The sequence below is a fragment of the Macrosteles quadrilineatus genome, unplaced genomic scaffold (genome assembly GCF_028750875.1).
Source record: "Macrosteles quadrilineatus isolate MER2022 unplaced genomic scaffold, UCM_ALF_1.0 Scaffold_8__2_contigs__length_117827958, whole genome shotgun sequence".
Taxonomy (NCBI): domain Eukaryota; kingdom Metazoa; phylum Arthropoda; class Insecta; order Hemiptera; family Cicadellidae; genus Macrosteles; species Macrosteles quadrilineatus.
Window position 1 is genome coordinate 111819296 of NW_026542601.1, and position 26988 is coordinate 111846283.

At 29.8% G+C, this 26988-nt stretch overlaps 1 protein-coding gene across 13 annotated transcripts in view; it reads right to left on the reverse strand.

Annotated features, from left to right (window-relative positions):
* LOC129001443 (hemicentin-2-like) overlaps nucleotides 1–26988 on the reverse strand; it is a 568069-nt gene that overhangs the window by 405822 nt on the left and 135259 nt on the right. For 12 of the 13 annotated variants that reach the window (XR_008491460.1, XR_008491458.1, XR_008491457.1 and 9 more), the window contains exon 1: nucleotides 4756–4995. Coding sequence is in view for 9 of the 13 variants with exons in the window: in XM_054428720.1 (XP_054284695.1) it covers nucleotides 4756–4909 (154 nt within the window). In the remaining 4 variants the exon portion in view is untranslated. Of the gene's footprint in view, nucleotides 1–4755; nucleotides 4996–22105; nucleotides 22133–26988 lie in introns of those variants that run through there. The other variant, XM_054428717.1, reaches the window with a different exon arrangement.

Here is a 26988-nt window from a genome sequence, read left to right on the forward strand (position 1 = left end):
CTTACTAACATTGCCATTAAACATTATCATAAAATCTTTACTATATGAGGCGAATTTAAATATACACAACTCCTAACACACTACAAACTACTCAATAAAAAAAATAAAAACCGGTAATTCGTGTAGAATGAAAACGTATAAATTAGGATTACTGCCAAGCCCGTGTTAACGTCCAGATAAATCAAACACCCTGATACAACAGAATATTACTTCTTTATTTCAGGGTTGAAAATATTACATTGATTCACGGCCGTTTGTTAACCGGATAGCCGCCGGCCCGGTTGGGCAAACAGTTTTATATATTGTTTACATGTTTGTTGGATTATTCCCTCGACAAACTCAAATGTTTGTTCGACGCTGCCCCTGTAATCTGGTTACACGATAATCCAGCTGTCCCATTAGTACCAAACATGTGTGGCAAAAGTCGTATAGAATGCGGATTTGTGTAATTTGTTAGTTAAATATAACATTTAAAGATTGTTTCATATGCATAGAAATTAATTAGTGCATTTTAATTAATTCACTTAAAGTAAAAGTAGTTTGGTACGAGATAATATAATGTTTTATAAATTCTTGGACTTCAAATTTGCTTTGTATATGAATTGTTGTTCATAATTTATGTAAGTATACGTGAAAAAGTATATGTATGAGTAAATGTTATAGTATTTCAATAGGCCTATGCTGTACTTTTGATAATTGAGAACACAAAACGTACCCTACTATGATAATATGAAAAGTGGGCTAGTGCAGTAGCAGAGACTTCAGTCTTTTCGGTCTAGGAGTTAAAAACCAGCCGATTACTCACTTAATTTAGCTATATAATAATGCTGCTGTTCTATGGTTTTAAATATAATTAATGGTCAAGACAGTTACGGGTTTTTTCCTGGTATTCTCATATTTTATAAGGCAAGGAATAATTCTAAAAGAACCTTTTAATATGAAGTGTGGCCTATTTGAAAAAAACCCTACCCTGTAAACAAAACGTCTAAACGCGTAAATGGTGTACCTGTTGAAATAAATAAATAGTTGTGCCAAGTAAAATTGTAAAGCAAAAAATAACAGCTGGTGACTGAACTCCTCGAAGCCTACAAAGTTGACGACCTAGTCACATTTCAACGATGCCTGTCATACAATCCCCACACTAGGGGTGGAGATACCAACCGTGAAACAGTAATTAGATATCCCCCATCTATCGAACAGAAAAGAATCGATCCATCGAATCGGTGAACAATCGACTCCCGCTGCGTTAATAGGCGTTTCCGCAGCCTCCAGTGAACTTACACTTCAAACAATAAAAACTGTGAAGCGAGAAAAATCCAGCTGGAGCTTCTTTGTGTGTGTTTAGTGGAAAAGTTGTGTTAAATAGCTGTGAAGTCGGTGATGGTAAAAAGATAAGAGGACGACGAGGAAGCGGCGTAATATTAGTTAGTAACATTTTTTTTTATCACAACTTCTCAATATTTTTTTGAGAAATTTCCAGTCTTGTCTTATTGTGTGGATTTCCAAAATTTTAGGAATACCAAATTTCACCAGTTAATGTATAAATGAACAATGCGGGAGGGTTCTACGACCAAGAACTCGCTTTTGTTTAACACGATGAAAATGTTACCCTACATTAAAATGGAATGAGTAAGTGTATGTAGTACCAATCTTGTTTAAGCAGAAATTGAGATTTATGTTTTCATTCCTAATGAAGTTTTAAACACACACACCTAGATAAATTATTAATTTAATAGAGTAAACGAACGTCAAGTTGAACGTATTACTCAAATATAATCTCATACTCAAATATAATCACACTATACCTTCAACATTATTATACCTACTAATATTTTAATTAACTATTCCGTTTAGTGTATTGTTATCACATAATTTATTGGATGATAGCTAATAAAACTATTTCTATCTGAACAACATAAAATAAAAAAAAGTTGCAAAAACGTAACGAAATTCCAACAACGTCGGTACTCCTTATAATGGAAACGTTCCTTTATTCACAAACCCTGTGAAAATATTAATATCAATAATTCAACTTTAAACTTAGCAAAGAATTCCCTGGATTCCTAGAAAAGTAATGGGCAGTTTTAACATCAAAGTAAAAACATAAAAAATTTTCTGCCTGCTCATAAACAAAATTAGGCATTCAAAGAACTCTTCCGATTTCAAGTCTTAATTAGCAAAGTTCCTGTTAATTGGCTTATACAAGTTGAAAAGCTTTTCAAATCTTACGTCAAAACGCTTAATTACCAACTTTCATAAGTTGCTAAGGTTAAGTTGCACCTATGAGCTTTCTGTTTGGATTTGACATAAATAGACTTCCCAACGCTGCATGGAAAATCTGCAAATTAGTAGCAAACGTTCTGCTGAGCAGCGCTTGGGAGACTATAAGTTAACTAAATTGGGCTCGTGTTAATAGCGTTAAGCCGATTAACAAGCTCATTACAATGAGTAATGTTAAAAGTAATGAAAAATATACTAGAGAGTCACTATAATGTTTTTTTAAACTTTTTATTATATGCATTTTTTAAAGAATCTTTTCGTAAAAAACGTTAATGTTAAATATACACCAATAATTAGTTTAAGTTTTTATTACTTTGCACACTAAAAAATCAGAAATACATCAAGGGTAGTAGGGAATAAGTATAATATTTGTATACATCAATAAATGTTACTATTTAAGTATAGGCCTAGTGCAAAATGTATGGTTCTAACGATACCAGATGCAAAACATCTTTCATGTTTGATGACATTTGGTTCAACACATATGGCTGAGCGCATGTGGTTATTGACACCAACGATCTAATAACAAAGTCTAAATAAAAAAAAAAAAACTTTTGGATGATGGTACAACATCCGCGTGCTATTAGTAAAATATATACTAAAGCTTCTATTTGGCCAGTTAACTTTCATACTGTACAGATTACACACATTTTACATTTAAATCTCTGGTTCGGTTAGCAATATTTTGGCATCGTTAAGTATACTGCATAGCCTTAGGAATGGGAATATGTTAGAGCATTTAGTCCCAATGTTGAATCAACTCAATGTAACTCTACCTAATTAAAATTGGTTATTTTCGCGATTTTATGAACAATTTTACAACAATTTCCACATCACTCGATTCTTGATCATGGATACCTCATGTCAATGTCAGCATTCCACTCTTTTTGATAAGTTCAAACGACAATAAATCCGACACCTTTTCAATTTCCCTTTTTCAATTGGCTCACAGCTGATAATTAATTATGTTGTATTGTTGTTTCGTGGATTGTTTCTTTAGTGCTTTTATTATTTTACTCTTTTCCAATTAGCAGCTTACGATGAATTTCTTCATATTTTCTTGGCAAAGCCATAACAGGTCAATAGATAACATAATTTTACAATAAAAAACTACTGTGGTCAATTTCAAACAGAGTAAGTTGATCAGACAGTGGTTCTCAATCGGTTTACTGATATTTTAAATTTAGGCGCCGAAACAGCGGGACGTGTCGATGGAACTCGCCCAGAACGAAAATAAATCCGACAACGCTTTCATTATGGACGTTGTGTCACTGGTAAAAACAGAATTTTGAAATCACAGCTCTTTGAAGCTGGAAATTTGTCACGGGCCAGAATCAACTAGGTTCACAGGATGTGACTAGGATTAAACTTGAAACGTATTATGTGTCATTCGTATAGGGTTCTGAATATATCCACATTTTGTTCTTCCACAATCCTATGTACTGGGATACAATTATAAGACCTTTTGAGAAAAACACACTTGTAGTTGAAACCAAATTTTCTACTGCGTTTGGAAATACAAAGGGAAAAATAGTACGATCCTCAAGAAAAAAAAAACGTTTATGTGACTTAAGAGGTGTTATCATCCTTCAAACAGCACAATGCAATAGCATTTATCATAATGTACATCTGCAACAACAAGCACAGAAGTCCGGATAGTATAACAAGTTGCAATAATTTGCATGGTTCATAACCAAGTCTTATAATATAATACGCCCTTCAACGAATTAACGAAACACTATAAACATCTAATGGTGTATTGATCCGAAGTAAACAAACCAAGCGTATGACGTTTACATTGGGACCACTTTGTTTACATATATTTTCTTGTATACGTTTTTTAACAATTCCATGCTTTATGAAATAAATTTGTTTTATCATATTATATATTGCTCTGTAAACGCTCTGAATTTTGTTTTAATCATGTTTCTATTGAATATTTGCCCGTTTATTTTGTTCTCAACTTTGGGAATGTTATATGTTTCGGTTTCAAAATACATAAATAATTAAAAACTCAGTGTCAGTGAAAAACTTCACTACTTATTGATACACGTTAGCTAACTGATTCATTTTTATAAACGATTGGGTGAGTAAATAATAACGTAAATAGTTTTTCTTCAATTATGTTTCATGGCTTGTCCATGTATGAGTTTTATTTAAATGAATTAATTACATTTAAAAATTAAAAACATGGTTTTATGAGCAATAAACAGTAATGAAAAAATTCATCACTTACTAACATGTACCTTTTTCCCCATGACGATATATACCTATATAGATATACTTAGTTTGGTATTGTCCTTTTACTACTTGTGATACATAACAGCCCAATTTAAGTTTATATATAGAGTAAAATGTACTGATACAGAAACATATTCGTACATGATAAATAAAACATTAGTGGTCGTGAATCTTTCTCATTCCAATTGTCATAAGATTTATTTGTATACGTCCATTTGCATTGAAATACAATACCTTGATTTTGATAAGGGAGTAGGTGTTCTGGCGCTATGACATATCTCGTATGGGACAACAGATCGTCCTGGCCTGTCCAACCCGCAGACGCACATAATATCCTGGTTAAACACACAAGCACCACCGAGAGCACACAACTACACATGGTACACATACGAGTATGTCGCCGCAGCACGATAGACACAACCTCTCGCTACGGTGTCGTTCACATGACTGACCGAGTGTTGGCCCGAGCGCGACACTAGCGCTGGCGTGGCCGGTCTTGGAACTACAGCACCTCTAGCGCTCGTGTGGCAGGTAGCGGAACTTGTGACGCAGGCGCGTCTCGACGCTGTGAGGCTGTCGTGTCCCGGACATGCGGCAAGCTCTCAATAATTGTGTCACGTTTTTGAATTGACACTACTTTTGTTGACGCATTAATACAAAAGCTGGTAGTATTTTACTAATCCATCGGTTAGATGTGGTTTTTTTTTAGAATTTTGTTTACGTAAACATAAACGTTTTTAATTATGCTCTATTTAAATTTAGTATAAGTCAATTAATATTGTGACTATATGAATAAAAAGCATGGCTTTAAAAAAAACTAACACAGATAGTTTGAAACCGTCTTTCAAACTACATTTGGTATTTGCTATCAAAAACTTGTCTAACTTTGAAAACCTGCATTTCAACCTTTTCATTTTCAACTAATGGCTTAATCAAACTGTGCACTGAGCTAGACATACAATTGCTGATTGGTTAACTGGATAAGTTATTAATGATCTTGATGTATATCTAGATATGAATTTTGATTGGCAACGAAGGAAGATGGATAGTAAAAACAATGATTGCTGTTCATAGGATGTAACAAAATGCAAGTTTTCAAAACACTAATTACGGTTACAATTACAAAACGGGTAAAATCAAGCCATTCGTATCGTTACTAGTTAATTATGTTATTTATTTAAATAAGTATTTTTATTGCAAATAAAACAGAAATCTAATTAAGCTGAATAGTAGACATATAAAACGACATACAGCAAAAACGTGCACGTTAAAATTGATTTATGATGTACTGGAAAATTTTAAATGCATGTCTTACTGCTTCTAGCTCAGAACATGACCTATAATGTTCGCCAAGAATGAGGATATAGTAAGCCAACGTTATAAATATTAGATTTCCTCGCTGAACTCCAGCGAATCCATAAACATAATAAAAGGTTGAGCATAAACTAGCTTGAGCATTAGCAGGAAAGCACGTATGTTTTTATGTTCAGAAATGGTAGTTAAGATAAAGAATTTTTGTTTATATCTTTGTTAAAAGTTATGTAATCTACAATGTGATGTAGGGTACAAATAACTATAAAACATATCCATTCAACATTCAGTTGATTAAACAAATACCTAAAAGATTTATCCATGATTTATCGAAATTTAAAATATCACATACGTTCCTTAATGTTCTCTCTTAATTATGTTGGATTATTATGAGGTTAGTTAACTATAAGCAACTTGAGTATTGTGGGGAAACATTCAGGACAAAATGAAGGATAGATAAGTTTATTTACAGTATAAACACACTATCATTCTTGTTGGTATTTATAATTGTCTTTACATATCTCAAACTTTCTTCAAAATATTTGGCTCTGGTATTTTATATTTTGCTGGATATTTTTCATGGTAAATTAACAAGATAAAACAAATATTTACCTATAATATATGAATGTGTCGCTGTGACTTAAACAATCAGGTTATTAATCTTTTTCTGTTTGATTCACTAACTGCAGCTTTGGTCATAAATCATGGAGCTACAAATAAGTAGTCTGTTCACATCTATCGACATGGTAAGTATAAAAAAATATATTACTAAGAATTAAACAATTGTATACGTTATTGCGTTTTGAACTTGTTCTTTTGCAACGAGCTAAAGCATGGACATGCGATTGCCTATTCCTACCCTTGGAGTGTTTGTTTTAAATTTACAGGTACAAAGGGCAGACTATTTGTGGACAGTTGATTGAACATGGAAGCCTTTGTACAATGACTGAACCCGTAAACATGCTGATATCTCCTGTTTACATTATCTGAAATTTGTCCACAAAAGCTAACAAGAATCCGTAACCACAAGTTAGGAAATTTGTCTTGTAATATTTCAAAATTGTTTGAAAACATTGTAGGAACAAAAAGTTTATTGTATAAACAGTTCCTTAATTACAAGTTTGTTTTTAGAATAAAGTGTTTTTTTTTTATGTAAGTACCAAAATCCGTTTCATCGCGCGTCGGAATTAAGTTACACATTCAAAACAAAACAGCTGATCTGTAATAAGGAAATACATTTTCTGGGTGAAAAGGATAGTCCTACGTAAAAGTTATATTTTTTAATATATTAAGTAAGTAATATAAAGTATTAAACTTGTAACTGATAAAAATTTAACTGAATTGACCACTGTCAACACTAGCTAACAAAGAGAATTTTGATAACACTCATCCGAATCATAGTGATTGTCCAATAAATTTAGTGCAAGATGATTTGGATGGTTTCCCAATTTAATAATGTATCTTTCATTAGATTTTGTAATTTATTCTTTGACTGTTCGAATTCTAACATTATGTTAGTACCAAACCAAGGTGCGTTGACGAAAATACGTAGCAATTTTGATTGGTAACGTTGAATAATTTCAATGTTTGAGGTACTAAGAATAGAAATAAACATCGAAACTGGGTTGTAATTGTAAATGTCAAGCTATATTAGTCAAAAATGGTGTGGACTTAAGAAAATATAAAGATAAAGCACCCATGTATTACTTGTATGGTTGGGAAATTTAACCACCTGGCTTTACAATAACGATTATTGGTATAAGTGACTATTGTTTTCTATGTGAATCAAATAAGTTTTATACATAGAATAACTGAACAAATGTATACTTTGCTATACATTTTGTCCCATTTAATTGCCCCAAAATAAGCATGTTATAAACTTCCAAAATGATATACTTACTTTTTCACCCACACATTAACTGTCTATAAAGTGAGGCAAGAAAACTAACGAACAAGTTTGTTACTTGTACAAGATGCAGCACGTGGAACAGATTGTATAAAAAAAGAATTAAAGTTTAATCTGATGTTTAGGAACACGAAGGGTGTGACAATCACTTCTGAAACGTTAGATATTTTTTTCAAATTGAAGAACTTCTCTTTTCATAGTACACAGATGAATAGGAAATTGTATTTTTAGAATATTGTTTAAATGATAGGTATGGTTACGATATTTATGTTTACAATGTTGACTATTCTAAATCAAAACTATCTGCATAAAATAATATTGTCAGCTGGGATACGTATCGAAGTAGTCAAACTATACAGTTTTATACAGATGTTAAAAACAAATTAACTATAGGCTAATCAATATTTATTGTACGATTGTTAAAAATTTTATTGTTTCACAGAATAACCAGATGCATGCATTTAATTTCTTCGTTAACGTTTTTCGACTAATAAGCAGATCTCAATACTAAACATAAAGACCACAATCTAGAAAAGTTCAATATATTAGCTTGTTTTTGACTGTCAAAAACAGCTAAATAAATAAATAGTCTTAATATTTATAGAAGACATATTAACTCTAAATGGTATTCATTCTAACATAATTCCATGAATATAAACAAAAAGTTCAATAAATGTGGTGGTCATATTAATAATGAAAATCCTGTAAATTCTTCCATGATAATAACATTTTAAACGCAGTAAATAATATATAAGTTACAAATTAATTATAATTGTAACTAAACTAATAATCAAAACTATTCCATTAATAACAGTAATTTAAATCTTCGTAATTACTGCTATATGATGTGAAATTTGTATCCTGCATTAACAAAAACTTAATAGATGTATTTGCCAAAGACGTAACAATTTATTACGAAATAAACACCAATTTATTATGCACAGTATTTAAAACATTTAACCATGTCCTATAACGGAATTCACTTTGCGATTTGGAAAACACTTTAGAAAACATATCAATATCAAACTTCACCTACAAGCTGCTGCAGTTCATAATGCTCTAGGTTGCATGCTACAAAGTAATTCACGTGTGTAAAAGTTGTACATTGTGGGGAATGGTGTAATGCGTTACAACCATTATATGTACTTTTTCTATTTAGTGTCGAGGGGAGGAAGGAAATATTTTCTTGAGAATATAAACAAACATTCTTTTCCCACAAAATGTATTTAAACATTTTCTTAGTAGCTAGACTCAATTTAATACGTTTACAATGAAATATCAATGTTAAGAAAAGTACATTTTTTTAATAAAATTATTAAATAATCTCTAAATAGTTTTGTACCAATATTTTGATCCAACCAATCAAGGGAAAATCCATCGCCAATAAGGATTATTCATTTTGTGATGGTGATAATGAACTTATAATATTTTGCAATATTCGCGCTCGAAAAAATAATGCAATATGATGTTTTTCATGGATGTAAATATCTATTCGATAAAAATTAGATATGCAGCCTAAAATAGGATCATTTCCAAAACTTGATAGATTACATTTATATATTTTTTTTATTACATATATAATAAAAAGGTGAGAAACTTTATTGTTTAACCTTTAAAAGACATATCATAGGAATGATATAAACAACGAGGAATAGCCTTAAAATAATGTAAAACAGTTTTGAAAACTATTTGGTAAAGCAGTTGGTAAAATTTAAATATACTTTTTCTTGGCAAACTACAGTTTAAATGTAATGTAATACTAAACTTTAGGGTTCAAAAGGCTAATAAATATAAATATAATATATAAATAAAAAAATAATAATATATACAAAACATAATATATAAAAAATAAAAATAAATATTTATATATATAAATATATTAATAAATATAATATTTTATTAAAAAAAAATAATTTTGAACGCTTTACGATTTTACGTGTCATTCTTGCGCAATTAAAAATCCTTGCGTAAGGTAGACACGCAAAATCGTGATACTTTTTATTTTTTTTTTTTATGAAAAATATCATAAATATGGCCTTTTTAAAATTAAAATTTGGCATTACATTAGATTTATTTGCCAATATCTCCAATATAAGTTATTATACAGTTAAAATGTCCAAAAAGCCATTCAAAATCACCTTTTCAATATGTTTTACCATTTTTTAGCAAAGTGGTTTTAATAATTGCCTGAATGTCCAATTGAATATAAATCACGAAAAGTGTTGGTATGTTCCATTTAAGGTTTTCGACAGTAATTCCTCATTATTTTTTTTTATAATAATAATTGTTGTAAGATTACAGTAAGAATAAATTTAGCTAGATATACTGCCTTTCTTAAAATTGTCAAATCAATGTTTATGAAACGAATATTTCCCACCTGCTATAACAGCATTTGTTCATAACCAGATATTGTCCATTAAAGATCCTCACTAACACGAATATTTAAATCAAGTAAATATTAAACACTAAGTACCCCATATTATAGCGTAGCATCTTTGGTCCACAATCCTCCCAAGAATATACGTTACCGCTAAGATTAAATTATTTCCCATTTATTCCCCCTGGTATAAACGCTGTATAAACTGCTGGGCTGAGAAACTCATTAAAATATCTGGCCCTCATCACATTAACGAGACTCTTTATGAGGTGAGGCAAAATATCTTACAACGACAACGGACAACTTTGTAATTATCTTGTAACTCCACGTGGAAGTGTTCTTGTTAAATAATACTAACATTATTAGGTCATATAAAAATAAATATCTCTGATTAAAATACATTATCACGGCAAAACTCTAAGCAAAATCACTCTATAACTAGTATAACTAGAATAACTAGTATTGCATCTATTAAAACCTTCAAGTCGAGTATATTTTGAAAGTGACAAAAATCCTACCACTACCACTTGTCTGAAATAATTTAATTGTATTTATAAGGAGCATTGATTGATTTTTACCAATTACAAGGTGTTTGGCTTAAACTTTTATATTCTACATATTCACGTTCATTCATAAAGTAGAATTTAAATCAACTTATTACAGTCATATCGTACATTTACTAGGAACATAAAAAACAAAACAATATAACTTTTTAATCTTATAGATCTGTTACACCATACTATATTGATGTTACTAGGATAGGAACGGTACAAATATACCTGATAAATAATATATTATAAGATTATACCTGTTTACGTCTCTTGTAGGTAATGGAATTTACGTAAGATTCTTGCTTTCATTTTGTGTCCATGCATAAGAGACTGAATCGCAGCAAATGCCTTAAAAAAAAAATCATAATATACAGTTACGCATTTCAAACAGTTATTGAACTTCAGGAAACAGCTGTTCGATATCCTGTACACAACATCATTTATACATATTCGATATATTCGAGTAAAAATCAATGTTGGCATCGAAACATAAATTCACACCACCATCACCTAGGGTGGAAAGTTTACTTAGGTCTGTGTTTGTGCGAGGTGTGAAAATGAAAGGGTGTCCATTGGAGTGTGTAAAGGGACTCCCATCAGGCTTTCTGCTCTGCATGCGGCACACGTTAAAGACCTGAATAAGCTATGCAGCAAAGAAATAGCAAACTACGCAAATATAGGCCTATCAATTACATCCATACTTTTGAAACATTTTGATTTCAATTTGTTTATTACCAGTTAAAGGGACCAGTTACTCAATTTGGTATAGGATGTTCTTTTCCTGAAAGAATCTAATATTTATATTTATAAATCATACATGTTACGGATATCACTGTACATTTTTGACAAAAAAAAAACTACACTAGCCCCTTGATCGGAATATCTTAAATTTATAGGTGGCTTAAAGATTCCAATTTAAAGTAATGAAAGCTTTGAGAAAATTAAACTCATGATCAATGCTCTAAGTACAAAAATAATATATATATTTCTTATATTTACGAAATAATCCTACAGTAAAACACGTTAGTGTTTTCAATATTTGATGTAGACAAGCAGTGGGAGTGGATAGGACTTAGTCAAAACATATACAGAGTCTAATATAATTATATTGTCATTAATAAACAAACCCTTAATTACGATACTTTCAAACAATCACCAAACTTGTATCTATATTTGGATCGAAGTTCTATCCTCCCCGCAATCAATATTGCAACTCAAGTCAGCTCTCCCCTAGTTTGTCCTTAACTCTGTTGTATAATTCAGTTAGTCAATTAAGTATTGGCATCACCAACTCAGCCTCAGTCCTCAGAATCCGATATATACAGTACTGCGACTAAAACTGTCTTATTACTTAATAAAATTTCAATACAAGCATAACCCTTTTAAGAAGCGGAAGAATTGTTTTTGTAAACACTTTCATGTTTAAGTTTTGAGTGGATGTATCCGTTTTTTGCCCCCTGAACCCAAAAAAAGAGGTTTTCGAAGAGTGGTGTCTGTCCGTTTGTGTGTGTCTGTCTGTATTTGGGGATGTGTACAGAGCTACATACCACACATGTTGTCGAATTTTGATGCAATTGTGTATGTAGGTACTGTTTCATAGTTTCTTCAGGTGTTTATTTAGTTTTAAAACTTTTATTTTCAATAGGTAGTGATTTCCCATAAAAAAAAACAAAAAAATAACGGAAAAATAAGATTTTTTCTAAAATAGCTCCGAACGATTTTAATGAAAATTTAGTATGTCGTAGCCCTTTAAATCCAAAAGGAAGTTGTAAAGATCCATTCCTGTAAAAATTACGGCTCAAAAGTTATTGTAACCTATGTTGTTTTACCATAAAAACCAAATAAAATAAGAGAAAATCTGAGTTTTGAAAAAGTCAGTTTTGATTGAAATTAGTAGGTGGTAGTCCTAAAAACTCTTATCAGCATAGAGCAAACCCCATTGCTGTAAAAATTACGGTTCAAATGTTATTGTAACCTATGTTATAAAAACAAAATTAAAACCCGGTTCTGATTGAAATTTGTCTGTTATTGTTCAAAAAAAAATAAAAATAGTGCTACCCCCCTTTTACCCTAAATGCAATTTAACTTTTGTGACTTTACCTAGTTTTACGTAGTTACCAACTTGAATTTTAAAAGATCAAAAAATATATTCAATTAACATTCAGGCATTTCTTACTACGATGCCGACTTCGCAGTTCAATTCATTTACTTGACCAAGGCAAACGAAGTTTGTATTGAGACGCAATAGAATTTATAGTAACTTTGACTGTAAGAAACTTATACAAACTTTGGACAAATAAATTATGCAAAAGTTAAACCACTTTAAGTTTGTTTTCTATTTTTCAATAGTTTTTATTATTTTATATATTGACAATTATTGTCTTGCAACAGCTGATTATTTTAGCAGTATCTGCGCATCTATTTTGTTTACATTGTTTATTGAAATACTACAAATAATAAAGGGTTTACATATATAATTTATTATTTTGTGCACGTTCCACTTTAACTTTATTCTTGGTTGTAATTTATATGAATATTTTTTAGTATTGTAATTTAAACATACCTAATTTTATAAATGAAAAGATAATAAGATAATAATAGAAGATAATAAAGATGAAGATAATAATATAATGAAAAAATAAAGCAGTTAAGAAGCGTTGCCAACTTGTACAAAATATATTAAATTTAACCAATTAAACAATTTCTTACGATACTATTAAAGTACTGCATGAGAAATATACATATATTTGAGGGTCATCTTAAATCTTCCATCTATTCCAACGTGATTCCTAATCAATTAATATGTTTGTTTATACTCTACATTCATACGAATCCTCTTACATTAAAATGCATAGCATAGCTTATGTTTGCTATGGCACATTTTATAAGAGGACTATTACATGGTTTATAACGTCATAAACAACAAACTTTATAGATCACATAAAGTTACGAGCATGAAGGTGTTCTAGTTGTTATAGAAGATGCTTGCTTCCATTATAATGGTTTTGCATTTAAGTACGTATAATTCTTATACATCAAAGTTTAAGTACAAAAGAAGGAAATCAACGTACGTCTACATTTGTGATTACCGAAAAGAGCTTTCTGAATTATTTAGGAAAATTAATCAAGTCAAATAGACAGTTTCAGTTTAAAAGCTTTAAAAGTAAAAAATTCTGATCAAAAATGGATATGTTTAAACGAAATTTAATACAAAATTCAAGTTTAACTAGTTATGCATTGAGACGTTGTTTGAACTGTTAAAGATTTTTAACTACGTGTTTTTGAGAATGAAAGTAATTTAGAGTTTACTATATGATTATCTTAAAAAAAAAAAAATTACAATAACACACAATACTTATGTGGCACAATTTGTTACAAGCTTTATCGGAATATAGCTGTTGTTATTTTTTTATAATGCATCTATAAAGGTTGGTTGGTCTTGAGTGTTACGAAAATGTTTCTTTCGTAAGTACAAGGTAAATAGAGTGTGATGATGCATATGAGGTTCCAAGTTTAAAATTGGCTTTCCAAAGCATTTTTTACATGCATCATTACACCTTATCTACTTTGTTCTTACACAAAAAAGTTGTTGTGACACTGATGACCAGCCACCCTGTATATTTAATTCAGTGAGTCAACCGGACCCTAAGAAATACAATTTTTATATTACATCTTTAATATACAAGCTGATGTAAACTTTCGTACTTTTACGTTTGAATTTTGTGTTATGTTTTTAGATAGGTATGTCAATGCAGTATTGAAATGTATCGTGCTAGGGGAAGACTATGATTATATGGCTATGTGTGTGTATTAAATTTCGATTTGAATACATACCTAAAAGTGGAAATTCCTTATATGATCTTCTAGTGCACACTGTAAAACAGTAATATGATATACATACACAATGTATTCTAATATGTTGAAGACACTCGAATCGGTTGATTGAGATGTTATAGGAAGAAAAAAACTGAACTATGAAACACAGTATATATCTCCCCTAAAGTACCTTTACCTTTAGTATATACCTTTACCTGTACTTAGCATAAACCTCTAATGTATTTTCACCAGTTACACTGAATTAAGTAGTTACGCCTTTACCATAACGCATGTAAAATACTCAAGAGCGGTCACACATAAGGCAAACATCGTGTATCGCAGACCCCTTCCTCGCATGGACGCACACCCTTTCATTTTCTCACACTTTGTACAAATACAAACCCAAACAGACATTTCATATGACGGCGTCTCAGAAATATTCCGATGCCTTATAAGTGAATACTAACATCATAATTTTAACTGATGATTGAATATGTAATTTTAAAACGAAAAACTAACATTTCACCAAATATATCAAGATTTATTATTTATTTAATTTTTAGTTAGGAGTACATCTAAATAATTAAATTTATGACATTTACTAAATTTTTGTTTCACTGTTTTTCCACAGCTCTACATAAAAATGTAATATACATTGACTTTAGGCCTACTTTATGAGGACTTTTTAACTTAGGTTAATATGAATACTATTGAAATGCCAATTTATGTACTAGATAAACTGTATTAGATTTTCTATTCTGTATTCTTCTGGCGGCCTAAAAGAGTCTTATGGTATCTGCTTGAAAAAAGTAATAACGCATGGTAACGTTAATTCAATATCCACCTTGAAGTATCAGTCCGTTTAATGTAGTTTATTTAATAAGCCTAATATGGCTCATAATTATACTTCTTGATTTTTACAGATTAAATCCTAATGACTATTTAAAAAAATTGTAATATCATAATATCAGCTACCATTTTGTCTTTGGCAAGACTCAAGTAATACAAAAGTAAAAATTTTTGAAAAATAAGATTTAAAATGTTATGTGAATTCCAGCGATGTTATAATTTTTATTTAAATTGAGAATTAGCAATCCTTAAAAATATTTGATTAAATAAACCCTACATCAAATATATGGCATTTATACCTAGGATTAAATATATTAATAGCAGAATGTACGCCTAAGCCCAATGATAAAAAGTGTTGCCAATATTTTTTAGTTCATAGTTTCCTCATGTGTATTGTTTTATAATGATTCATTATCAATATTATTTTTATTATTATTAAGAAAACAAGTTACACGATGAATTTCCAAAACAGAATGGACCCCTCGAAAAAATTCTGTGTTTTATATTTATAAATTACATAAATAATGAATGATTGTATCTGAAATTATTGATGGTTGTTTCATAAAAGTGTATTATCATATTCATCGTACATCATTACCAGGATTAGGCTGTAGGGATTTGGCCAGCTGATGTATATGAACTTTGGTCTGGTGATAAGCTTCTTATCAGTCGGCCAGTAACACATGGTTCTGTTAATGGACTATATACACAACTTGACGATGTATATAGTAAATGTTTTGGTTTATATATTTTTTAACAATAATTAGAACAATGCTATAAGCTAAGAATGTTTTAGCCTATTATTTTTATTAATTTATGGAGATATATTTAATGAATTTCATTTTAGGAATATGAGTATAGAAGTGTGAAAATTATATGTTTTATATCATTTCAGCTTTGTAATTTGTGTTTCTTTCTATAGAAAATCCGTTCTTTTACATTTAATGGCGTTTTACACACAGATACCTTCAACAGGTCTTAATAATCTATATTTATTATATTTATATCTTAACTAAATTTCGTCTATTTTTAAATAATCTCGTTCCTAAGAGTCACTATTAAAAAATATTAAAGTAAAAGAAAAATCACACGATAGCTTTAAAGAGACGATACTTTGTCGATTGCAAATACAAAAAAAATATTAGCATTAATTATAAGATCACTTTATATTACCTTATATTTTTGTGGAACTTTAAAGTAGGACGTAATGAATTTCGAAAGAAATATTTTGCTATAATTTGTGACGTTGGAGATAGTATAAATTAGCCAACAAAAAAAGAAATTTAAAGCTTTTCCTTTATGTTATACTCATTACAAAAACCATTTAAAAAATATATAAAAATTTAAACTCCTACACTATTTATAAAAACAATAAATGTCTTAAAAATAATAAGGTAAACTGCTTAGTCTAAAATATGTCATAGAAATCACCAGGGATTGAATTACTATTTAGTTAATCAATCTTAGATAAATGTTTTGAATAAAGCGTTGAATAATCAATTTCCAGCACTTTTAATTACTATTAAAAACACTGTACTGCGTAAGTTAAAATATCAATCGTAATACTTAATCGTTAACTTATTTGGCACCTATTTGCTTTGAAAATTTAAACAGCCACTGTAATGCACGCATATAACACGTTACACTCAAATGTTTAAAGGGTCAACCACTTTACAAAGGACAGCCTGATCAATCCTCCCACCTCAAATAGTGCTCTTTGTCCCTCGCGTACACAAACTCTGTCTCTTTATTTAGCTGATTCACGTTCAGGTTACGTACCTTAAATAATATACCTTAGGTTTACTTACATTAATTACATACACCGTAGATTTATTAATTGAATATCACTTGTAATTTTATATTGTATGAACTATGTAAATATGTATCTTAAATCTGTAAAAATTCTTATTTTTAATCACGAACATTTATACGGTACATTTTATTGAGCTTCTTAAAACGCTATAGACCATAAAATATTATAGCAATATTTAACGTATTTGTTTTTATTTTCAGTTGTACTATTATCTTTTTAAATTAGGTTTGAAAAACAATTAGTGATGTCAAAATCATTTTAAAGGTTTTTTAAAGGCTATCTTTGAGGTTACATTTTTAAAGATTTCAACAATAGTAATTTTCAATAAAATTTTATCTTTATTTAAATTGAAAATCGTCAGTTTAAGTAAATTTCAATTCAATTCATCCATTTCAACTCTTGATACACTTTTTTAGTGATATGTTCTTAATAATAATTAAATTTAAGTATGCTTTGTTGTAATGATAATAGTTTTTAATCAGTTTCCTTAAATTAAACTAAATAAATAAACAAGTATTGGCGAACTTTTTTCTTTTTCATTATTACTCAGACATAGATTAAAAACTTTTTGAATTGAAATACGACCTAGTATTGGCTTAAACTATTATTTATTTTTGACTGCAAACGCCATTTTTAAAATACTTTTACATTGTGATACTTGCGATAAGGTACATTTTTTTCATTCCGTTAATATATTGTGCAGATACATACAGTTTTTTTTTTTTTTTTTTTTTTTGTCCTAGGACGCTAGGCACGAGCCTGGGATTGTTTTTCACATTACTTCAGGCTAGACCTAGGGGTTGCGGCATTATCACTTAGATAAAATCCATTGGTGACTTGGCGGGGATCGAACCCGGGACCTCTCGGACCGAAGTCCCGCGCTCTAGCCACTACGCCAGCTCGCTCCCCCAGCAGATACATACAGTGAGACATGCAAAAATGAATTTTCAACGAATATAACGTGTGGTTACAATAACAGTGAAGAGCAATAGTTGGTAACTAGGTAAAAAATGGGTTGTTTTACCCTTATTACATTTATTTTAGTATTCTCCATGAATTCATAATGGTAACAAATTGATATGTACAAAAAGAATAAACTAAAAATGGTAAAATTATCTTCTAAAAATAGAAAAAGTACATTAAACTTGTGAGTTGTTCAACAATTTAGTCCCATCAAGCAAGTAATTTTCCTCAATATTACTTCATATTGAGATTCTCTCTCGATTCTTTGTGAAATAATGGAATGCCATAAAGGTAACAGGAAATGTTTCCCGGAAATATTTTCAAGCATAACTTGTTATTTTCAAATAAACAGCTATATTGACTCCAAAGGTATCACTAAATACATATTATGCGATACATTCGCGATTGGGTGAAAACCAAAAAGAAATTTGTAAGATTAGTGAGAGAGTAATTAAATAATTGGCTATTGCTTGGTTATCATAAAAAAAATTATTTCTGTTTCATATTCGATCCAGCAGCCTTTTGATGGTATGTGAGAACTACAACTACGCAGCTATTTGGTATCTGGAAACTTGACCATGTTATCTAGATAGCATTAATGAGCTACACGTAAAAAGTAATCTCCTGTGAATTCTTCTTTGTCCCCAACTTCGTTCCATACAGGCGTGTGTTATCGGGATGAATGAGCTGGAAAGGTATCTCGAATAGCCCACACTCCACAGTTCCATACCGTACGTCATAATAATGACTACGTCAGCTTATCACAAGCTACTAAGGGTGGTGAATGAGTTATCCAGTAATCTTCATCACCAATTCCGCACCATTTAACACTCTCGGATATCTCCCGTGTTGATTCTTCTTTCCAACATGATAAGGGTCGTATATTATGTCTGCGAATGAAATTTAGCATTAAAGGTACTGTATTGTTGTATAACAAATAGCCTTTAGTATCCGTTTGATTATAAAGTCAATAGTCTATTAATGTTCAAAACATAAATTTCTCGTTTTAATTTGATTTTCAAATATAAATTATAAAACATGCTATTTTTAATTGAAAATTGCCTTAGTTTTTTGTTGACTAGAGATTAGTTATATTTCTGATATTCCACTTTAAGGAAGTCTGGGATAAAACTTTATCTATTCATAAAGGCTCTGGATTATGAAGCACTAAAGTTGTTTATGACAATATAAATCTAGGCTGTGTAGAACACAAGAGACCTGAAAAAAAAATGTAAAATAAATTTTGATGCGGTACTGCGTGTGTACATTTCTAAAAGGAAATGTCTTAAATGAAGAATAAAATATGTAATAAATAAAATAATATAATAAAATTAAAGATACGCGTAACTGCATACTAAAAAGCAAAGTGGACTTTTTGCTCTTTAAACAATAAAATACCCTACTTAATAAAACATTTTTTTTTTATCCTGTAAAATAAAACTTTAACAAGAAGTCAAATTATTTTCGCATTATTTTTTGCCAATGAAAAGCAACGAAGAACGAAACGGTTGATTTCTGTGACAGTGTAATTCACCTGATTATTACAGGCATTTTCCTTTACCAGTGAAAAGTATTTTCATTTTGATTTGACACCGGAGATATTCAATACAGTATACATTCCAAATTTTTCGTCCAAACTATCACTAGTCCGCTGCAGTGGATTATTTAGGATCTAGCTTAGGTCAAGTCCCATCCTTAAGGACTTAAAATGATCCATTCACCATTGTTTCTCCAACAGTTAACACGTAAATAGCACATACGACAATACTTAAACACACCATATGATAAAAAACTAGGTATACATTAATAGTAAAAAAAAACTGTTAATGGGATCGTTCCACGACGGACGGTAACCTTGCACTGAAACTCACTTCAAAAAAGGGAACAGATACGAAAGACAACACATAAGGAGGATAATGATTCAGTCCACCATATCGTTTAGTCAAGAAAATACAGATGCATTCGAACTTACGGATTTGTTTGCTAAAGTTCTAAAAAGCAATTAAAACAAATAAATGCTATTTCACATGCACCTCAAATGCAACAATCTTGTCAAATTTTAGTTCCTTGCGTGTAATACCTTTTTCAAACTTGAACGATTATTGTGTAAGCAAGTGGTATTTGGCTTAAAATTTGTATTGACTAGACCAGTCATTTTGATTTATTTGAGTGATGACTACTAAAACCAGAACAAGCAATATAAAAATATACGCGATTATATAGATTAAGAATGAATTGGTGAGGTGGCTAAGTACCGGGGGGATGGGATATTACGATTTAATCCTTTTCAACCTGATGACTCCAGTATGATTTTATTGAAACCTTTTATTGAAATACTGAATATGTGAGCACTACTGTAAGTACTTGTTAAGTATTCTATAATTGATTTTTATTTTAGTCTGTCACCAACATATGTTTTTGAGGTTTAAAATTTTTTACTAGGCCTACATGTGATTATTGTTGTTTTTAATATAATTGTTCAAAATGGTCAAGAAATGCATCTAAGTTTTGTCCTCAGACTTTTTTACTTTTATTTAGTGGTGATTTTCTCTAGATTATGTAAGTATATCTTAAAAGTTATAAAGGAATGTCCCTTCAACACCATTAAACTCAAGACTAGAATCAGGATTAGAAAGATATAACTATTCAAGGTAAATCTCTATCCTTTTCCATTATACATCAAGCCTAAAACTATTCTCTCCTTTTTAAATTTCCCTAATCATTTTTAGCACTTGTTTAACATTTAAATTCCTAGTTAGAATATTTCACAATAAACGTTGGTTTAGTTTCAATATAGATTATATAAAAGTGAAAGTATGAAACAAATTATTACAACAATTCATCTTCCACGTGGAGTTACAAGATAATTACAAAGTTGTCCGTTGTCGTTGTAAGATATTTTGCCTCACCTTATAAAGAGCCTCGTTAATGCGATGGGCCAGAAATTTTAATGAGTTTCTCGGCCCAGCTGTTTATACAGCGTTTATACCAGGGTGATTAAGCCAAACCTTAATTGTGAACTAAACGTTTAAGTTTTTTAATAGGAAATCTCCTTAAATGTTTTATGTAAGATAGTTAATTACAATTAAAAAAATATTGAAATAGATAATAATTAGTCTTGTTCTCAATACTTAAGGGAACCAAATAAGATACTCACTGTACGTGAAAATTAAGACAATGTAAAGTATAAATATATTAATTGAATTTTAACCAAACATAAATAAATAAGTAATTATCATATTGAAATAAGTTTAACAATGCAATAAAATAATATTGAGTTAAATAAATAAAGAAATCAGTATAGTAATAATATCGGCTTTGGATATTAAGCCTTTACACGACGAGATCTAAAATCTGATAAATTACAAAGTATGCGTAGTAAAATTTCACAAATACTCCTTATTCAAATAAAACGGCGTATAATACCTAAATATTTACATTGATAGCTATTAACCTTACTATTTCTGTTGTTTACACTCGATATGCAGCTTCATTTATTTAAGCTAAACATTTTGCTAAATGTATAGTTCAAACAAAGATTATAACTACATTGTATTTATTATAAATATTCATCATAATTTACACTAAATTATTTTTTTAAGTCTTAGATATAGCAATAAATTTACTAATATGGATTACCACAATTGATATGCAGATAAACATTTTATTTTCTCTAAAAAACACATAGTGTACAAACTTATCGTCCCTAGAAGTTACATATGTCCGTACAATACCTCTAAATTTGAAATATATGGACTATAGTTCTAATTTAACTTTAAAAGGTACCGGTATTTTAAAATTAATTTCCTTAAATTTTGAAATAATAGGATACACTTTACACTACATATTTATAATTTTTTTTCAACTTTTTATTATTATTGATGTGTTGTAGTATCTCTATGTACAATGCTCAGAATTAAAAATATACATGGGCTATAAACCTAATTCAACATTTAAAAGGAATTTAAATATTAACTTCTTAACTTTAGAACACTTACCTGGTTTTACAGTGAAGCGCCATAGCCCTGAAACAAAATGACACAGGATTAAAATTATCGAACAATATTTCAATATCATTGATTCCAATATTTAATTCTTAGAACAGTCAAATTCGTTTTCATTCTGAACACAAAAAAACATTTTTACTAAACATAGGTTACAATAACTGTATATAAATGACCAATCATAGTAATACAATAATTGTGTGACCAAAATGATGTTTTTTAAACCATTTTACTTTGTATGAAAAAAAACTAAATATAATAATTAAGTATTGCAAGGGTTTTCAGATAAATATGAAATAACGTAATTCTAAAATAATCCTTATAACCTACACATTCTATGTCAAATAGATTTTTTAAATCTTGTAACTTTAAGCAAATAAAATGAAAAAAAAATAACTAAAGAAATTACAAGTATGTTTTTGAACACACCAATCGATTATTTATGCATTATTTTTTATTGGTCCAGCCAGTCTATTATAAAGCTGCCAAACCTTAAATTTTCTATTCTTAAAGTGGAATTTTATAAACCATATGTGCTTGTAACAGCATTTGGGCTTGTTTTGAATCATATTCTAATTTGACATTCCATCTAAAGATTCTTAAGATAGGTATTTAGTGTCTTATTTAGTGTCTTACATAACTAGAATACGGTATACTAAAAACTAGGCTATCTGTAGTTAAACCAAAGATATTGTTTGTAAAGAAAAAAAATGAATTTCAAGTCGTGTATTTTTATATGTTGTAAGCCTATAACCGTAACATACATGTAACTATATTTTCTATAATTTACATTTTCTTTTTTACCGTTAATAACTTGATTCCCCTACAGCTTGATTTTAATTTAAACACTTACATTTATAATCCGAATTAAAATTGTTATTATTAGTAATATTTCACAAGAGTTTTTTTTTCAAACGATTGAGAATCTGTTAAGGGATTAACAGGAGATTTCCATCAGGCAACATTATAGGAAGGGAACCTGGTGATATTTTATAATCTGTGACGATTTTCCATCCGACTGAGTGATCCGGTTGCTATTGGCAACCAGAGAGATGAACCAAGATATAAGAGAGGTCGCTCATTTTATCTGTCATCAGTAATTCCATCTCTTCTTCCTACTTGAAAATATATCTTGGATTATTAACTATTTTTGAACTGCATTTCGTAATTTTAGAGGCTTAAAAAGGTAAAGGTCAGTAGCGTTAGGCAAACATTAACGTTAATACAGTATAAATTGACTTTTATAAACACTTTAAATATTTATTGATATTACTATAATTGACTAAAGTGCATGCCAGATTTATTTATTAAATATCAATTCGATCAAAATCTATGCTTTGCATAAAGTTTAGTAGTCTGAAACAGATGAACACTGACATATGCAGGATTTAATTGTGGATGTAATAATATGATATACATTGCTATATAACTCAAATTCAAATATACAGTATTTATTTCTGATAATACAGATTGGCCTTGACAAGTTTGTAAAACTTTTCGGCAAGGTAAAATTGGTATACGAAAAGTAACCCACAAACTTGACGTTTTTCTATTTTTGTTTGAAGTACAAAAATTAATTAAACACTACACCAATCAAACAGACAATATAAATAGCTTATTAACCTCTATTATATGGTTCCGAAAAAGTCCAAAAAAAAACAGTATAATTTGTATAGCTACTGCTGATAAATTGATGAATTGCTTACCTTAAATGCTAAACCTAAGTATAATTTTTGAAGCGACAATTAATTTTATTAAACCATAATAGGTATGTGTAGCTTAAAATTACAATTAATCACTTCTAAGCCCTGTTCAACAAATTCTGTGTCATATCTAACAGTAATAGCAAACTGCATAATCGTTGTAAAAGCGTTAAACCATAATGAAAAATTGTGACTAAATATATATTAAAATAACAAAAATTACCAATAAAACGTAAAATTCTGTATTATATATCATTTTAATAACACCTTCAACCATAAAGAATTGAAACCAAACTACACCACTGTTCCCTACTTGAAACAGAAACAGTTGTTGAAATGCTGGAAGGTGTAATAAAAAATGAAGATGTAATGTAAGTTAGTTTAAACAGTGTTGTAGGGGAAAGGTAAATCAGCAGTGATAAGACAATTTACAGTGTTTTCCTGGCGTCTTTCCACGTAGTAGAAAGTTCCTCATGGCTTTATATGAGATAAATTCCTCAGAGTCTAATAAAAGATTCTATTAAAATTACTAGTATTGCATCTTATTCTTATTCTTATTATTATTGCACTTATTCTTCATGTTTTTAACCGTCATATCGAGAAGAAAAACGAAAATCTAGTTCTGGAAAGTTAATATAGTTGACAACAATTACTGTATGTACCACTCATTGTAAAAACCAGTTTCTAACTTCTTGAGTTGAAACGATTGTTTATATACATGGATGGACGCCACCGAATAACCTAAATAAGAAAGTAAATTTACCGACTTACTATTTTTCTTAGAGTAAGTTTAGGACTACAGTTAAAATTTATAATACTATCCCTGAGCTAAATGAGTCATAAACGTTAACCCATCACCAATGGACACAATGAGTCTTCTGCGACGGAAGTTGTTTAATTTATTATTACTGGTTGAGAAACGTGTATAAGTTTGATTTAATTATATCAAATAATCATGTAATTACAAGATTAAACCAAAACTAAATATGATAATTAAATGGACTTGTGGTTTATTCTGTTCAAAAATACAGTATAGGTAATTTATATGTTATAAAAAATAAATAAACTTCAAACAGAACCATGTTGTTTTTGTTTGTTGTCTATAAACAATGATGTTGAAAAAAAAGGGGACTTCATGTCACCTTTGATCATATCATGTTCATTGGAAACGATATTAAAAACGTGAAAGAGATGGAAATGCTGTTATTATCATCAGAAATGACAATGAATTTGCAGTTACGTTTGTATTTTATTCATGTATATGTTATAGCAACAGATTCATTGCCGACGACTATTTTCGGATTCCTCATAGGACCTGTATTTTGAGATACTACAGTACGATATTATTCTTTGTTCGGTCTACATTAATATTGGAATTTAAAGAAAAAAAACAAGCGTCACAAATAATATATCAAGTACTGTATTATAAAATCCGTTTTGGAGAGTAATTTATTTTCAGCCTTACCATTTTTAATATAATTGAACAAAAATATGTCTCACAACCACATGTGTGTGTGTAGCTTTGAATATTTTGAGTTTGTGCGTCCTTGATAGAAAAAATAGTCTAAAACTAACTCTACGGTGATAGAAATGTTAATTAATTATTGTATCCAAAGTTTATACAAAATATTCATACAAAAAACATTTAACAGAAGTAAACGATGAAACATAAAAATTAATACAATTTAATTATATAAACGTTAAGCCTAGAACAGTAACACGCGATAGAAAGAGGTAATTTATAGAGTTTGGACATCACTTGGAAGTCAAAGAACATGTTGACGACACCCCAAGGACACGTTAGAGGATGATTCACTCTTCTCTGAATCTCCAGCTTTCTTATAAGCTATAAACATGTTGGAGTATAATACTATCCTGGCTTATTGCAATAGAATTAGCAGTCTACAATTAGATTTTGGATTTAAATCAGATCCTTTGATGCCCATTTTTTGTAGTAAAGCTGTGTAATCTATGTCATTCTGCAATCGGTTATAAAATATAGTGTGCTTGACAAAATATTTAAGAAGTAATAGATGTTTAAGAAACTCAACTACGAGATACCTTAAAAAATAAATTAACACATCATTATGAATATTTTGAACGAATTAATTTATAAAATTTTGACGATTTAATAATCAGGGACGTAAAATTAATATTTTGATGAAAACATCAATTTTGACACACAAAAAATGTGTTTACGTTAAAGTAATGGCAAAAATTTTTTGAAATTAACAAATTTGCTTTGTAATAGCAGCTCAAGCACTAAGTGGTTGTTACAGTAAAACTTCAACTCCTACATTGAAACAGCTAACTTAACATTGTATTGTGAATACCCATCGCAATACAGCTGCAAATATGGTTACAGAATTGTGAAGGAACAAAATCTGAACGTAATTAATGATTGTAGAATTTTCTAAAACAAAAACAGTTATAGTAATATGTTACAAGGTAGCAAATTGAAAACACAATTATTTATTTTTAGTTAAACGTATATAATATTATAGAATAAACATATCTGTATACATTTAAATCTTTATTGCAATAAAACACTGGTTAATATGTTAAGACAAAAGAGCTTAGAACAGAACTCGTACAAACTTACAGTAATAAATAAAAGCTGTTTAAGAAACTGTATACAATATAATGTTATCAAATGTTTTATTGAATGGCAGTTTTTAGTCATCCTTAAAAACATTACTAATCGTAAACAGCAGTTGAACCACTTGTAACAATTTCACCAAAGTACCTTCATATTAGGTTGAAGGATGTCATGCAAGTTTAAAAGGCCTGGGATACATTCCTTTCTTGTTTCAAAGTGGCAATTTTTCTGTGGGTTGAACCGAACAGGTGGCATAATGCGTTATAAATAATGCAGCATATTGATCAGTCTGTGGCAATGCCATTGCGGGAGCCGACACCTATTCCTGCTATCCAGATGGTTTTAAACTCGTTTTTTTATTTGTATTGTCTGAGATGTTGTTACTATTAAAATTTCGTGAGGTAGTTATTAGAGTAAAAATGAATTTAAAGAGGTAAAATATTCTGTGATGTGGACCAAGAATACTCGTATACTGGCTGAGTCAAACTGTGTGATTTTTATGGTATAGCCTCTGGATCACTGATTTTTACAATAAAAGGTTTAAATTACCTGTAACCGTCAAGTAATCCTGGTTT